Here is a 15,760-nt window from a genome sequence, read left to right as displayed (position 1 = left end):
AAAAAAAAAAAAGTAAATGCCACAGCCCCTGTTTTGAACCACTGGAACTCATTGGCACATTGCCAATTTCTATGGGGACCCACTTCAGAGCTTTGATTTTTGAAGCCCTTCTAAATGCTCCCATCAGGGGTGCAATGCCAATGCAGTATTATTCATACCACCAAACTGCATGTGCAGTTTTGTTCAGCACCAGAGAAGAGACATTTGAAAGAAAATAGCCCAAATGTATTTATCCCTTTCTGCTTTTCTTTTTAAGAGCATAAATACCTACTTACCTTCCACAAAATGGCAACCAATACTAACAGCAAGAGGAGTCCAGCCAATATACTGCCAATCACAACACCAACTGGTATCTCAGCTTTCTCATCCGGCTTCATTATTGTAACTGGGATCTGAAAGTACAGAGCTTTTGCGTTAGGGGTCACATTATGTTAATTGCATGTAAAATAGGATTTGTAAACCAAATACTTCACTAATTAAGAATAGCTGGACTACACACATTCCAGGATCAATGACTGGAACACACCGTGCAATTAAAGCCCTTTCACTGATGTCCACAGGTACCTGGTTGCACCACCATGACACACTGGAGTGCCAGTTAAGGATTAGGGGCCCTCATCACTCTTAGCTATAGACAACAGGCAGAGAAGCAATCTCTTCCTGCCAGCTTTCAGCTCCTCCAGTAACAGGAGGTCCTTCAGAGTTGTTTCTATAGTGCACAGACACACCATCACTAGGTAAATCAGACATGCTTACACGCAGCTGGGAAACAGCCTAGTGTACAGCCTTGTCTGCAGATCTCTGCTGTATCTGCTGGAGAAGAACTAATTCTAGTCAAGTGTTGTCAGTCCCTGTTCTGACAGATCTCTGCTGTATCTGCTGGAGAAGAACTAATTCTAGTCAAGTGTTGTCAGACCCTGTTATCTGGTGGGCAGCTGCAAGAGGTGATACTAATCACTGAAGCCAGATACCATCATGCACTCACTGCATTTGCTGAAATTTCTCCCCTCCTGATGGGCAAGTACCTTTGTCTCCTTTGCCTGCTGTTCCTACCTTCTGGGAAACCACTAACAACTTGTTAAATCTGCTCATGTTAATCTCTGTTCTCCTGAGTCAACTGCATGAATTTGCTGCAAGATGTGTGGGTCAAACAGGAATGTTTCTAGCACACCTACGCTTCCCAAACTACAAACAATACCAGAGAGCTCCCAGAACAGCATATAGTGTCTGGAAGTTAGTTTTCAGGTGATACCCTATCTAGTTGGATTGGGTATGACCACCTATACAGTTACATATAACATAGTTGCTCAGGGAGACATTGCTGTAATATTTATGAACTGTCAAATCTTTGGAGTTAATCTTGGAACGACATGCGTTTAGCATGAAAGTTTTTTCCTTCCTGAAACATGATAAAAGAAGTCGGTTTACTTTTTCAGGGTTGCTTGCTCAGTGCATTTGTCTGGTGTAATTTAATCTTAAGCTTTCTGGGAAACTTGCACTGGACTGACATCTCAGTGATTTAAGTAATTTCTGCTGGAAGGCTTCAATGTTGTGCTAGGTGTGGCTATGTGTATTCATTTCACTGGGGCACGATGGTTTTGTGTGTTTTCTAACTGAATGGTCATAATGATGATTATAGCAGGTTAAGTTCAGTCCTCCAGCTGGCAGTCCTTTCCAACTTGGAAAAAATCTTAAAGCTTTTATGCAAAGATACCTAAGCAGCTTCCCTACATAGCATCACAAGGCAATATTAATTCATTTGGCTACACAGCAACCCAGCTCATCCAAACTAAAAAGCCAATCTCATATGTATGTGCAAGTTTGCCTAGTTATGCTTTCTCCATTACACTAACAGTGAAGTGGCACTATTGGAGAGGTGAACTGATGCCTAAGAACAAGTATCTTCCTTGAAGTCAAATGGTGGTCAGTAAGACACCATGGGTGGCATTCACCTCATCTAGTGTTGTTATCTACAATATAGTTTCCTTAGCTTCCAGCGGAGAATGATAGACCCTTTTAGGGCCTAATTTTCAGGATCAACTTTAGGATGAGATGAATTGCATCTCAAATACCTACTCTTTCTACAGATTAGGGTTTATAGAAGGGCTAACTCTGATGTGGATGACTAATGTAGATATTAAGTTGGATGAACCCTACCACCTTTGTCTAAAATAACAAGGTAAGTACAGAAATAAACTCAAATTGCTTCTGCACTGTCCTGTTCCCAAGGAAGTGTAAAGGGTAAATAATGGGTATCACTGCTGGCCTACCAAGAAATCATGCAGTGCTGGGTACTGACTCCATCAGTGGAGTCAAAGTGTCAAAGCTAACTGTCTGCCCTAGGGAGAGTGTACCTCCACCAGCTGGCACATTTTCCAAGACTTCTCACAGGGCAAGAGGCTACTGAGTAGGGTTCAGGCTGTAAGCCTCATCAAAAGCCACTTTGTTTCTTAGGATCCCTGTGGTTAACTTTCAGGGTCTGTTCAGATGCTTCCTCAGAGCTGTACAAGTGCCATATGCAGATATTTTAATGGCTGGCTGAGGAATTACCTTTTATTTGTCAACCGACTTAATCAAATTTGAATAATGAAATTCTGGTTCTCCTGAAATCACCAACAGAACTGCTGGTAATGTAAATTTGAGGAAAATACCTAGTAATACGTGGTTTATGAGCTACCTAAAAGGCCTGTGCAATTAACTGGAATATTTGCATTGTGTATTAATGAGTTTCATCTCCTAGCAGAAATAACACCATACCACAAAAGGCACTCAGCACACTTCAAATACAGACATGTAGTTCTTCTGCAAAAACATGGCATTATTTCCAGAACTACACATATATTCCCTTTGTTTCTTCAGGCACTGGAGCTTTTCCCTGAATAGAAATGGATCTATTTAGAGGTTCTTTATAAGAAATGGAGTGATCCATGAGAAAACAATGACAAAAAGAATAGTACTGAATTATGGTCTTATTTCCACATTGAGATAAATCAGTCAGCAGCCACCTTCGTACATATTTAACTGAATTTTCCATTGCTTGTGAATGGGCTACGCCACACATTCTCACAGATACTTGCCTTCCTTACTAACTTGCATTTTGGTCTTCAATGGCCTTGTTTATTTTTATGGATAAAACAGGCTTGTAAATCCTGTAAAAATAAATCTAACAGTATTGCAAATGGAAGAGTGTTCCTCTCTAGACAGGCCAAGACAACAAGGTATCTTTTTATTACAACAGCACCACAATGCTAATATATTCTTCAGGCATTGTTTATATTTGTATATAGCAGATGGAAACCTTGGGGGAAGGATTCTACAGAGACTTCTTGAGATTAGCTGGGTCCATATTGTCCCTATAACAGCCCTTCCAAATGCAAAATTCACATTCTTTTAGAAATGAGATTAAGTATATTTGCTGGAGACCTGTGCTAAACATCTGTCTACAAACATCAAACTAAATACAGAAATAAGGCTATAAATTGTATTTGTGGAAATGTTTCCAGAGCTCATTTATCTACAACAATTAATTCTGTTGCAAAAAGAAGTCCAAATTTTGATCTATTCACAAACAGGAAGCTAAAAGAATTTCAGAAGTTTCTAACTGAGTTTTGCTCATAGTTGTACAATCTATTTGAGATCTACAGATTTTAACTAAGTCTGGTTTATACAGCGGTTGGCTGAAAAGAAAACATTTTAGGCACTTCAGGGAGGTTGTATGTAGCCAAAAGGATACATTAGTTCAACATAATCAAATGTTATCTGAGTCTGTAATTTGCTATGTACTCCTTAAGGATGCTGGAGATTAAATTTGCCACTTTAATACAGTAAAAGATAGGTTGAAAAAATATACTTATCTGCCACTTACAGTTAGGGTATTCTCTCCAATTATAAATAACTCGGGGTTATGCGTATCGATTTTTGCCTCTGCAGAGAGCTGTAATGTCTGGAAAGTTGACTGAAAGAGAAAATTAAAAAAAGGTAAAGCTTTACTACAGGACAAATCAGTTAGCATGTAGGCATCCTAAAATAATTATCTTGCTTTGGAATAAAGAATTCAGGATAAAAATCACAGTTGTGCTGGATTTTTGTGTTTGGCAGGTGTTTTTGGTAGTGGGGGAAGGGGCTACAGCAGTGGCCTCTGTGAGAAGCTTCTCAGAGCTCCCCCAGCTCCAAGCTGGACACACCTCTGGCTGAAGCTGAGCCAGTTGGTGATGGTGGTTGCACCGCTGTGGTAATGTATTTAAGAAGGGGAATCTGGGAGGAAGAGTTGGAGTAAGGTCAGTGGAAGAAAGGAGGAAGGGGGGGGGGGGGGGGGGAGGGAGGTGCACCAGTGCATCCCCCCTGCAGCCCGTGGAGAGACATCAGGGCCACCCCTCTGCTGCCCGTGGAGGTCCATGGTGGAGTAGATGCCAACCTGCAGCCCATGGAGGACCCCACACTGAACCAGGTGACTGCATCTGAAGAATGCCATGATTGTGGGAAGAAGCCCCCACTCTTGTAGTTCGGTGCTGGGAGGACTGCAACATGGCAGGGTGACCCACACCAGAGCAGCACAGGAACAGCTGCGGCCTGTGAGAAGGACGCAGGTTGGAGAAAGTCTGTGGAGGACTGTCTCCCATGAGAGGGGAACCATGCTGGAGCAAGTGAAGAATGAAAGGAGTACCACTGATGCTGAAGTGGAAGAAGTGGCAGGACTGACCACATCCCCCCATTCCCTGTCCCCTGTGTCACTAGGGCCAGGGAGAAGGTAGAGAAATCATGAACAAAACAGTTCAGGAAGAAGGGAGGTGTGGGGGAAGGTGTTTTTAAGATGTGGTAATATTTCTCACTGCCCTACTCTGTCTGTTAACTGAATTAAATTGATGTTTTTTACTCCCCCTAATGAGTCTGTCTTTTTTCCATGACTATAATGGGTGAGTTATCACTCCCTATCCTTATCTCAATTCCTGAGACCTTTGCTTTATTTCCTCCTTCCCAGTCCAGAGGGAGAAGGGGTGAGTGAGCAGCTGTGTAGTTCTCAGTTGCCCTCTGAGCTCAAACCACAACACAGTATTAAGAAAATTAAAATGATCTCCCAAGCTTATGTGTCTATGGAAGTAATAAAGTATCAGTAATCCAGACTTAGTTTTGTTCTTGGTGTTAGTGCTTGAATTAAATTGATGTTCTCTTTCCTTCCCCTCAGGAGTCTGTCTTTTGCCTATGATTGCAATGGGTGAGTCATCCCTCTCTGGTCTTATCTCTATTCCTGAGCCTTTTGCTTTATTTTCTCCTTCCCAGTCCTGAGGGGGAAGGGGTGAGTGAGTGGCTGTGTAGTGCTCAGGTGACCTCTGGGCTCAAATGATGACTGCAATGAACTGGATAACTGTTTTTTTTTCTTTAACATACAGTTCAGATAAAACAAAAGTTAATTATATAATTAACAATATATATATATATATATATAAAAAATTATATAACAATCCATTGTTATAGTTATTTCAAAGCTGTCACTGCTATTAGCAGGGAAGCGATGGGGGGAAAAATAACAGTGAGAAAGGGAGAAATAGCAACTAAAGACAGATGGGGAGTATCTCTGGCCTTTGGAAGAAATGGAAAATGGATGTTCTCTTTTTTTTCCCCACCCTCACCTGTACCCAATGCTTCTGTTTTTCCCCATTTATTTTTTCCTGTCGCTATCTGTTCCTCTCCACTGCTCAAATTCTGACATTGCTCCCTCAGCTTAAACAAAGGCAACGACACAAATCTTAAGCCAACTACCATTTGAAAAGGGATCTTGTGCCAGATCCCACTTCCCTCTGTGCACGTGTTGAGAGGAAGATGGGTGTGCAGACACTGCCATCTCACTGCTGCTCTTCTCCCCATGCAGCAGGCACAGAGAGCCCCATTTCTTACAGTACCACTAGGAACAGCCTCAGGTTTGTGGGAGCACAGGAGCACTCACCAGCCATACCAAATGCAATGCCTGCTGTCATTTTGCCTCCTCAGTGATTTCTCTGTGGCAGGGCTAGGTATGGTGGGCTTGACATGGAATGTAAGCAACCATGGGTCTGCAGCAGCCAATGCACACCAAACTGATCATCCCTGCAGCATACAGTTATCGCATGCCTGAACTACAGCCATCCACCCCAGTGGTCTGTCCCGTCCTCCTAAATGTTTAGAAACCTACCTGAGCACTAATCAAACCACCTCCTGAATTCCTAAACACATCTTTCTTTGCTTTCCTTAGCAGGTACCAGTAAGCCTGCTATCCCCTTCTTGGGCAATGACTGATTGCCACTAAAAGGCTGATTACGTGTGTTATTGAGTGTTTGCAAGATTATTTGTACTGAACATTGACAATGAATTAGAAAATAACAAAATGGGAGATGAGAGGAAAACTGTGACATGTGATCCTTCCTTCCCATCGCCCAGTAGTAAACAAGTTATTTCCACTCACTTTCTTGTAAGGGTAGCAAGCTTTTGTTCAGGTCTCACCTCCTGCACACTCATACTAACAAGTGGTCTTGACCCAGCTGCTTTGAAAATTACAAACTTTAAAAACAGATGCTTGCCTAAGTATGTTACATTATCAACCTGACCTTTTAAAAGCTGAATGCTAAAGTTGACAATAGCCCTGCTGTTAAATGTCAATACCTGCCATAAGACTTGCCAGACAAACTAAGGAGACTGCATCATGTTCCTGACACTCTAGGCAAACCCAGGACTCTAAGACAGTTTGATTGGTTGCCTAGCTAAGAAGCAAACATGGTCTCATTTCAAAGGTCTGGTAATTCATGATGAATTGCATCCTGGAGGACACATGGTGATTTAAAATGGGAAAGTCAAGACATTGATGGTTATTTTTAAGCGTCCTGTAGGTCTTTAAGCAAGGACTGTTTCCTTGACACCAACTCTAATAAAAACAAAAAAATCAATAAAAAAAATTTCCACACCTTCTCTAACAAATATAACTGGCAGCACTAACAGGCTTTTGATATATTCATGTATCTTAAAATGATCACTATGGGGGCTGTGATGTTCAAAAACTAAAAGCAGCATTTTTTTCCAGGTTATGACAATACTGTACTCTGCTGTCCTATGCTGAATTTTGTGGAAACTGTAGTTCCCCTTTGAATTAATTTAACATACACAGAAAATGTGTTTTTCAGCTGTGAAGACTGCATTATCACAGCATTTTCTAAGGTTTTGTGCTGGACTGAAGGCTATCAGCTCCATTACGCAGCCTCACTACTTACTTGACTCAAATTCAAGTTTGCAATCTTGAGAAACACACACAACAGTGTAAAGTAAAGGAAGGTTTCTTTACTGAACTTCGAATAATATCAGAAGTTATCTGAGTACTAGATCCTTCACGAAGATACAGCTGATACTCACAGCAGCAAAGGTTCCATTCCAGATTCGGGTGGATACATTCACAGAGTACTCTCCCTTCAGCATAATGTCTTCCACTTTGCATGAGATGGTACTGCATTTCACATTCTTACAGTTCTTCCAGGGTAAACAGCAAGGAAAGGCAACAGCATGGATTAAAAATACACTTTAACAAGTATTGTTCTAACATTTAGACTTTTGCCCTTGCCTTTGCCATTCTGTGCATACAAATGAAGTGCTTGCAGGCTGTAAAGAACATGCACCTTTTTCTTCTATCTAAGGCAAATGCAGTATGTGTAAGAACATCCATAGGCTGCATTCCTGCACTGTGAGTGAGGAATGCCACCCCCACCACAGCTGTCCCCACAGGTACAGCAATGGGCTTCTAAGGATCACCCTGTTCTGTGGTACTGCAGCCCTGAGTCTTACTCACCAGTTCTTTGGAAGTTCTGAAGTTCTCTTTCACGAAAGATGCAGTATAAGGTATTTTCCCTATTTGCAATGGATTTATCTGTGCTTGACATGTAACACCTCTAGCCTAGGAAAGATGGCAGGAATGAAATTGGATGACATAATACTGAGGAGTTTATAGGCATCATAATAATATATATTTCTGGAATGAGATGGTGTCTGTGAAAGGCTAGATTGTGAATTCTGGATTCTTTTTGGAAGACTGCATACTTTAGGAAACTAAGAGATGGTATCTGGTTTTGGTCAGAATTAAACAGCTCTTTAATGTTTTTCCCCCTAGAGTGACCTGAAGGCTTTGTCCCAATCTAAATATTCCATATTTACTATACCCTTCCCAGGACCTTGGAGAAGGACATAGCTGAAGAGTTCTAAAGTCATGTGAAAACTCAGTGGTGAACTGTAAAGGTAATCCACATCTGCCAAGTAATAGACTAGTGTACTGCTGACATCGTGGTCCTCCCCCTTCCCTTTATGAGGAAGGGACAAGGAGAAAGGGCATAGATTCTATGAATCTCAGCCACACTATGAGGGAAATAATTGATGCTTATGGTACTGATTAAACCCCAAAACATAGCAGTTTATGTAATTCAGTTCTTTACCTGATCTGTGGTGACTGCAGTTATGTACATGAGTGGGTTATCTTTGCTGGTCAATTCTGGAAGATAGATTTTTATAGATGCCATCTTTACTGGAATACTTCCTGTTGTTACCTGCAAAGCACATAATCAACTGAGGTAGCTATACTTATGTAGGCATAAGTTACTTGATACAGCAAGACAATCAGAAATTATGGATAAGTATGGAAGAACTGGACTCCTACTGCATCAATGTTTTTTGTACTAAGACACTCAGTAGGATAGTAATTACATTATGCCAATAGGAAAGCAGAAACTATACTGTATAGCTTTGGGTCCCAGCCTGTTTCCTTAGCAAAGCTCATATTAACTGCATGAAATATGTTTTGAAAAGCAAATATTCTGCCAGAGGCAATAGGCCTGTTATTTAGTTCTTTAGAGTAGCAGTTACAGGATTTTAAATGGAACATAATTTAAGTTTCTTCCACATTGCATATTTGGATCTAAGTTTTTCTGAGCTGCGTAATAAATTCTGTGATCTAGATAGTTCTTGCATCTGGTTTGTGCACTTGATCCTTGCCAAATTTCAAATTTTAAAGTTCAACCCTGCAAAGGCTTACTTTCCTTTACCAAGTCAGCAGAAGACAAATAAGCTCTGTGAAAAAAGTCTAAGTTGGCCTGAAGTTAAGCATTAACCATCTTCTAAATATGTAAACAGTGCAGGACCAATCCCTCGCCCATTCTACTTCTGCAGTAAGTGCAAATTTCATCCTTAACCTTATAAAGACTGTAAGCATTTATCCCCCAGCTACTTGCAACTTTTTTTCCCTTACTTGATTGAGTCAGAAGCATCAAAATCACACAGTGAAATCAGAAATGTTTTCTGAACTAGGTTTTGGGAGCAGGCCACAGGAGGAGGTAAGGCAGCCTCTTGAACCAGAACCAGAAATGTTTACGAACCTTAACTGAGAAGTTGAATGTGGGGCCAATATCTTCGAAATTATTCACAGTGGAAGGAATGTTATGACCAGAATATACTTCATAAAAGTTGACGTTGGCAAGCCTAGTTAACAACCATAAAACAATAAATTTCAATTTGGCAGCTGCTTTGAAAACATATGTTACTTGATGTGCTTTGTGAAACAGGTCATAAGTACAGCCAAACTAAAAATCAGTCACTTGTACTGCTGTTTGAATTTTAAAAAGTTGGTTAAGAAAATACACAGTGTACTGAAGCCCAGAGCCGATAAGCACGTGAAGGTGACAGGAGGGCTGCACAAGACACAGGCTCTGCTCAGCCTCCTGCACACCATGGTGTTTCACTGTATACTGCAGGCTCCTCTCCCAAGCACAGACTGCAACTTTCAGCCTTGCAGGGGCCTCTCTCCTCAGAAAGGGCTCCCCGATGGTCCCCCTTGGTACACCTATAACAGCAAATACCAACAGATTCTGAGGGAGATCCTGGGCCCTAGTGCCATAGATCACAGGCAGGCTTGTTTCCACGCTGCCTGGGTGTGGAAACACACACCGCACTCTGCTTGAGTGCATGGTACATATCATGTAGCCCTCCGTCTCTTCTGAGCCACTCTCTTTAGTATTTATGGGTTTGAAAATTCAAAATTTCCAAAGTAATGTAAGGGTGGTTGCACCCCACCACAGCATGAAATTACAGGTGTGTGATGGAAGTATGTGGTGCAAGGGCCCATAGATGCTCGAGGGTCTCAGCCAGATGGGACCATTCTCAAAGACAGTGAAAGCATCCCTCTGTAGCACATCCCATCGATGTGCTGCTACCTGTGAGCAGCTCCTCCACTGAACCATTCCAGAATTGTGCCTGCTCTTCATCATTAGCTTTCATTAGGAGGCTGATTTGAGCAGTCAAAAATCAAGCTGGGGAGTGAGTTAATAAGGAGCAGGGGCTATCATGATTCCTACACCAGAACTTTCTGTAGCACAAGGTACAAATCTTTACCAGTGCTGCTCTCCCCATTTAATCTGGGCAACATCTGTGTGTACAATCCCAAACTGACACATGTGCAGTCTCACAGAAGTACTTCCTGATCAGTTGTACTCCTCCATACTGCATCATGGATTTTTATATCCTCCATACTTTCTCCCATGGGCCTTTTCCTTGAAGGGCCACCTCACAAGGCTTCCTAGGAAAACGTGTTGTGACGGATTTGCTGCTTCCTTATTGCTCAAATATCCAGTCCTTTCAGGATGCACAGTATCAGCTTCCTTGTCCTTGTAGGAGTCACTAGTAAGACTCATTCCCACCTCTTCTGGAAACTCAGATTAGGAGATTTTCCTTAGAAAGGCTTCACTTCAAGATGACATTTTTTTCTCAACCCTTGTATTTTAAGAGATTGCTCCTTGGCTACATTACCTGCCTCAAGAAGGAACTATCTTCAGATAGTTACTTCCTAAGTGGAAGAGCGCAAAAATGAGCTAACTCCAAGGGAAGCATTTTAAATTGTGTTTTGGCTTAATGTGTATTTCCTTTAGTTCTTTTAAATTGATTGATCTCCAAGAATAACTAAGGGATTCCTTCATGTCTTGACTTGCATATGGAATTGCATTTTCTCATACTCAGAAGATGCACCTGAATTCAAACCTTTATTTTTCCTTGAGTAACACTTTTACAGACTCCATGCCTGGCCTTTTCTGAAGCATTGAGTTTCTGTTCATATTTCTCAGCCAGTTAAATTTGCTGATTCAAGTTTGCACCATCTCAGTTTCCTAGGAAGCTGCTTAGGTTGCTGTGCTAGCTCCCTAGTCAAATACTTGGGTAGTCTCTGTGCTACTGGTAACTAGTAACAAATGCTCTGCTTCTGCTGAAGTCTCATGCAACTTTCTCAGGGAGCTGAAAGAACTTTAATCACTGACTCAAATGCTTCTCTGCAGTTAAAATAATCTGCAGAAAAATTCTGAATGACTCCAGAATTGGTGCACCTAGCCACAGTGAAGGCAGGGCCAGTGAGTATTCTGAAACTGCTGCTGCAAAGTGGGTTATTGAAGTAATTTTCTGTACTGTGGTCCCTATTCCAGCTCAGGTCATCCTACACAGCCAACAGTTCTTGTAGTCACAGTGATCTTTGAATATTCATTTCTTGAATTCACTGTTGCTGTGCATTTTTGAGCAGCTTCCTCTTTTTCAAATTTCTGTCATTCTTTGAATATTTACTATTTATTTTCTATCAGTTTTTGTTTATAAATTTTGGAATGCTTTAGTATGCAAAAGCATTTTTTCATCAGGAACTGGTGACCAAGTGCATCAAATGTAACTACATGTAGTTTATCCTGTAAGTTCAGTAATTGGGAAAGATAAATCTTTTCTTTGATGAAAAGTTAAATATCCTATCTTGAGTCAAAGGTCAAACCAGTGTATTTTTGTGTCAGTTCTCATTTAAGTTAAACTGTAACTGAAATAATTCTCGTTTGGAACAGTAACAGACTAATTACTGTTTCAGTGCAGCTCAAATCACCAGGGGTTTCCAGGGCTGAAGATTTTAGGGCTGAAGGTTTTAGGGTACCAAGATCAGTCTTAAAGGGATTTTTGTTTGTCTCTTTGCCCATGCCTGCCCAGCTGTCTCTTCTTACAAACTGCCCTTCCCAGGGTAAAGGATCCCTCTTGTGACAGTCCCAAGCTGCCTTCCATGGGGAAGGGAAAGGGCTGACACCAGGAGGAAAGGGGTAGGTGTGAGCCAGTGTCTGGGTGGGTGTGTGGGAAAGCAGGGTGTGCTGCTCCCCATGTCAACAAAACTGCAAGCAAGTGGGAATCTGCTGTGTGCCATCTCAGCTATTAGTTCAAATCATTATCTCAAACATCTAACAAAAGTTTGTATTTTTGGCCCAGGTTCAGCAGATATGTCCATGATTTTTTTTTTTGTCTTTTCATTGTTCTTTTGTTTGGTTTTGATCACTGACTCCAGATTTGATCCAGTGTCACTATATCTGAGCCCAGAAGCCCAACCTTATTGTATAATACATCCTAATTACATTATCAAAACCATAAGTACTGTTTGTTTTTTATACAATTGCATCTGTAACAATTATTCAGAGATAAACATGGATCCACAATTTCTTACTACACATTCCATAATTTTTCACATGTAAGACTACTGGAAGAACATACAATTCTGCTGCTGTTGATGAAGTGGGAATTTCTTATGACTTCCAAAATGAAAACAAAGTTTCACTAACTTTTCAGTGTCCTTTCAAGACTGTTACTATATTCAAATGCCTTGACAAAATGACAGTGATTCTTTACATATTCAGCATACCTTGTGAAGTGAATTTCTGCATCATATCTCAACGGAATTGATAAGCTGACCTGGTTGTCCAATTCTTGCTCTTCCTTACTTTCACTGTTCATCAAAACACATTTAAGCCAGGTGTATTATTTTATACAAAAAAGTTATTAACACGTAACTTACTTTCATATGATTATATACGTTACCTCAGTGCATGAAAACTTAGAATTGCCACATTCTGAAGATTTTTCAGGTTAAAGTCGAAACTAATATCAAAGGATACCTATGGAAGAAACAAGGAACACAGACTAAGTTAGTTGATGGTACAACATCCAAAGGACTTCCCAACAGCAACATATTCATACGTGCAACAATACAGAATTGCTCCCTGTACCTGAATTTTCCACTGATTCCTGTGTAATATTTCAGTAATTTCTAATACTCCAGAACTGCTTTGTTCTCACTTTCCCCTACAAATTGACATTGTTACACAAGCATGACTATTTGTGTTTTTAAAAACGTATAACTAGCTACAAGCTGCAACAAAAGGTGTTCGGGATTGCTTCAATTACATGTTTTTAAACACTAGCACTAAAACAAGCTCTGTAGTCATTCTTTTCTTCCATTTGTTCCAAAAGGTCCACTTTGACCAATGCCATTAAGAGCTCAGAACAAAGTTAACTTTTTATATATAATCGGGTTTTTTTTATTATTTTGCTCTCCATGCCACAGAACATCATGTTTCTATTCTTTCTAGCAAGTTTCTTATTGCTCCAGTTGATTGTGTTAGAGGCTTGGAAGCCTATTTCTGTTCTGCCCTCGAGGAATAAGAGATTAAGTTCCATAAACCCATGGATATCCCCAGATTTATGATGTATATGAGAAAAAGGATATACAATCTGTCCTAGGGCTGTGTAGACCACCTATCTCCTCTCAAAGCAAACTGCTTCCTTGGAGAGATGAGATTCACAGAGCAGAAGAGAGAGATACCCCAGGTTCATGCAGCAGGAAGGGTCTGATGGGGATCGCCTCAGTTCCCAGGAGGCTATGCATGATGCTCTCTGCTTCTGCTCCCAGCCTTCACCCTCTGAGAGTTACAAAGCTACAGTAGCATCTGAAAGCCATAGGTATGGACAAATATGCTTCAGGAGCCTTTTATCCTTTAATCTGGCAGGCAGTCACAAAGGTTGAGTGCTTAGTTTGCTTCTTTTAATGCCTCTGAAACCCAAAGGGAAGTTAACTGTTGCCAAATCTAAGAAATGCTCACCAGGAGTAAATGCAGATTTAGGGGAAAAACAACAACCAAAAAAGCTTTTGGGCATCATTCAAAATTACTTAAACACACTAGTTGTACCTGTTGTCCTGTTCTGAAAACAGGATAGCTTATTTGGCAAATGATTGTACTTTGTGTTGTTCCTGTTTGACACGAGACTTCAGTCCCATCACTCTGCAGAGGAAACAAACAGAGAAGTCATCTTAGTATCAGGTTTTGATAAAGCAGAGAGGAAGTTCCCAGTCTGTATCTTGAACAGGACATGTCTTATGCTAAGGAGTAGTACAAGTAGGTGTTGTGGCAGTAATTCCTAGAAATGCAGCATATAGGTGGCACATAGGCAGCACTAAGAGACAGGCAGGAGAAAGGTGGGACAAGGACCAGTCCCATGAGATTTCTTGTGTGCTGTAATGATCTTGTTGGAATTTTATGCTAGGCTTGGAAGAGGGAATAGAAGCTAGAGAGTACAGGTCACATCCAGCATTAAATCTACAGTGCTTTTTTATAGACCTTCTGTAGACATTTACAGACCTGAGAGCTAGTTAGGTACTCTTGCTGTAGAGATTAGTTTGCAGAGATGAATTTTTCCTATTTTTGTAGGAAAACCTACAACACATAAGTATTTATTTACTACTTTGCAGAATATTTTGCATCTTGATAAACCACATTAAAGACTAACTTGTAGACCATAGCCAGTTATCATCACTTTGAAAAAAATTCATTTAAACATACTGTCTTTTGTTGCAAGCATTCTTAGCAGACATTTACCATTCATGAATTATGCTACCAAAAAAAAAAAAAAAAAAAAAAAAAAGCAAGCAATATCAGCACCCATACATTCTCAGCCTATGCTTTTCTTCCTGTTTTGAAGTAGGCACATTTCTGGTCAAAAGCTTCACTTGCAGACTGAAACACTTCTAAGCAAATGGGCTCTTAAAGCAAAAGAAAATCCTAGCTCCAGTGTGGTCTTTTGGCATGAGTGGAATGAGCAATTTTGCTGCACAACAGGATGGGGAGGTAGAGGGGCACTCTCAGCACTGTGTGGAGTACTTCTGCCAGTTCATTGTTCAGGAAAATGCTGCTCTTGGGCAGCAATGAATGCTCCTATCCCTTCTCTCCCTTCAGTGTAGGGATTGCTTTGGATTTTACCCCTAGGATTATCATGCACCTCTCCAGTAGTGGCCTGACCACATAAAACAAGCACTGAAGTCTGGATTTTATCCTTCACGAATTGTTTGGGAGCAACAGTTGAGATTATAGATTTACTGCATTGCCCAAAATAGTATGTATATAATTCCTTTCTTTCCCCTTTTCTAAGACAAAATTCATTAGAAGAGCTTCTGGTATAGCAATCATTTCAATCTGATTAACTGTCTAACTGGAACACATGGCCTTGACAGTAACACTATTTCTAAATCCAAGGTCTGTGCTTTAAGGCACATCAGTGACGCTGCATGCTTGATTTATGAAATACAAATTTCCTGTGGTGCAGTAACTGCATTCAGGCATGTTGTTGGGAGTCAAGAAGAAGATGTGGGTGCCAAAGCCTAAAGTGAGGAAAAGGTGACTGAAATACTGAGGTGAGGTCAAACTCGACAGGTTGCCAACTTTTATGCTGAGTTGGCAGTGTCTCTCCTTGACCTAAATAAATTGATATGCTGAAGGGAATAATTCTGGTATCTAAGAAAATAAATTGGGATAGAAGTTTGCACACACATTCTTTTCTGGGATAGGCACTACTAGAAAGGAAAAAAAAAATAATTTCCAAGAACCTTGAAAATCAGTGGCAGTAACAGAAATGGTGAGGTTGGGTATCA

The 15,760-nt window shown here is 40.7% G+C and overlaps 1 protein-coding gene across 2 annotated transcripts in view; it reads right to left on the bottom strand.

Moving 5' to 3' along the window:
• Nucleotides 1–15,760, bottom strand: part of ITGA2 (integrin subunit alpha 2) — a 71,637-nt gene that overhangs the window by 4,386 nt on the left and 51,491 nt on the right. For both annotated transcript variants that reach the window (XM_074932671.1, XM_074932670.1), the window contains 9 exons: nt 14,025–14,117; nt 12,877–12,953; nt 12,701–12,784; nt 9,378–9,480; nt 8,442–8,552; nt 7,805–7,909; nt 7,375–7,488; nt 3,866–3,955; nt 276–392 (listed from right to left, as the gene is read on the bottom strand). In XM_074932671.1, coding sequence (XP_074788772.1) covers nt 276–392; nt 3,866–3,955; nt 7,375–7,488; nt 7,805–7,909; nt 8,442–8,552; nt 9,378–9,480; nt 12,701–12,784; nt 12,877–12,953; nt 14,025–14,117 — 894 coding nt within the window. The remainder of the gene's footprint in view (nt 1–275; nt 393–3,865; nt 3,956–7,374; nt 7,489–7,804; nt 7,910–8,441; nt 8,553–9,377; nt 9,481–12,700; nt 12,785–12,876; nt 12,954–14,024; nt 14,118–15,760) is intronic.

Source organism: Athene noctua, chromosome Z (assembly GCF_965140245.1).
Source record: "Athene noctua chromosome Z, bAthNoc1.hap1.1, whole genome shotgun sequence".
NCBI lineage: Eukaryota > Metazoa > Chordata > Aves > Strigiformes > Strigidae > Athene > Athene noctua.
The sequence above is the reverse complement of the archived record's forward strand: the minus strand, read 5'-3'. Positions and strand labels throughout refer to the sequence as shown.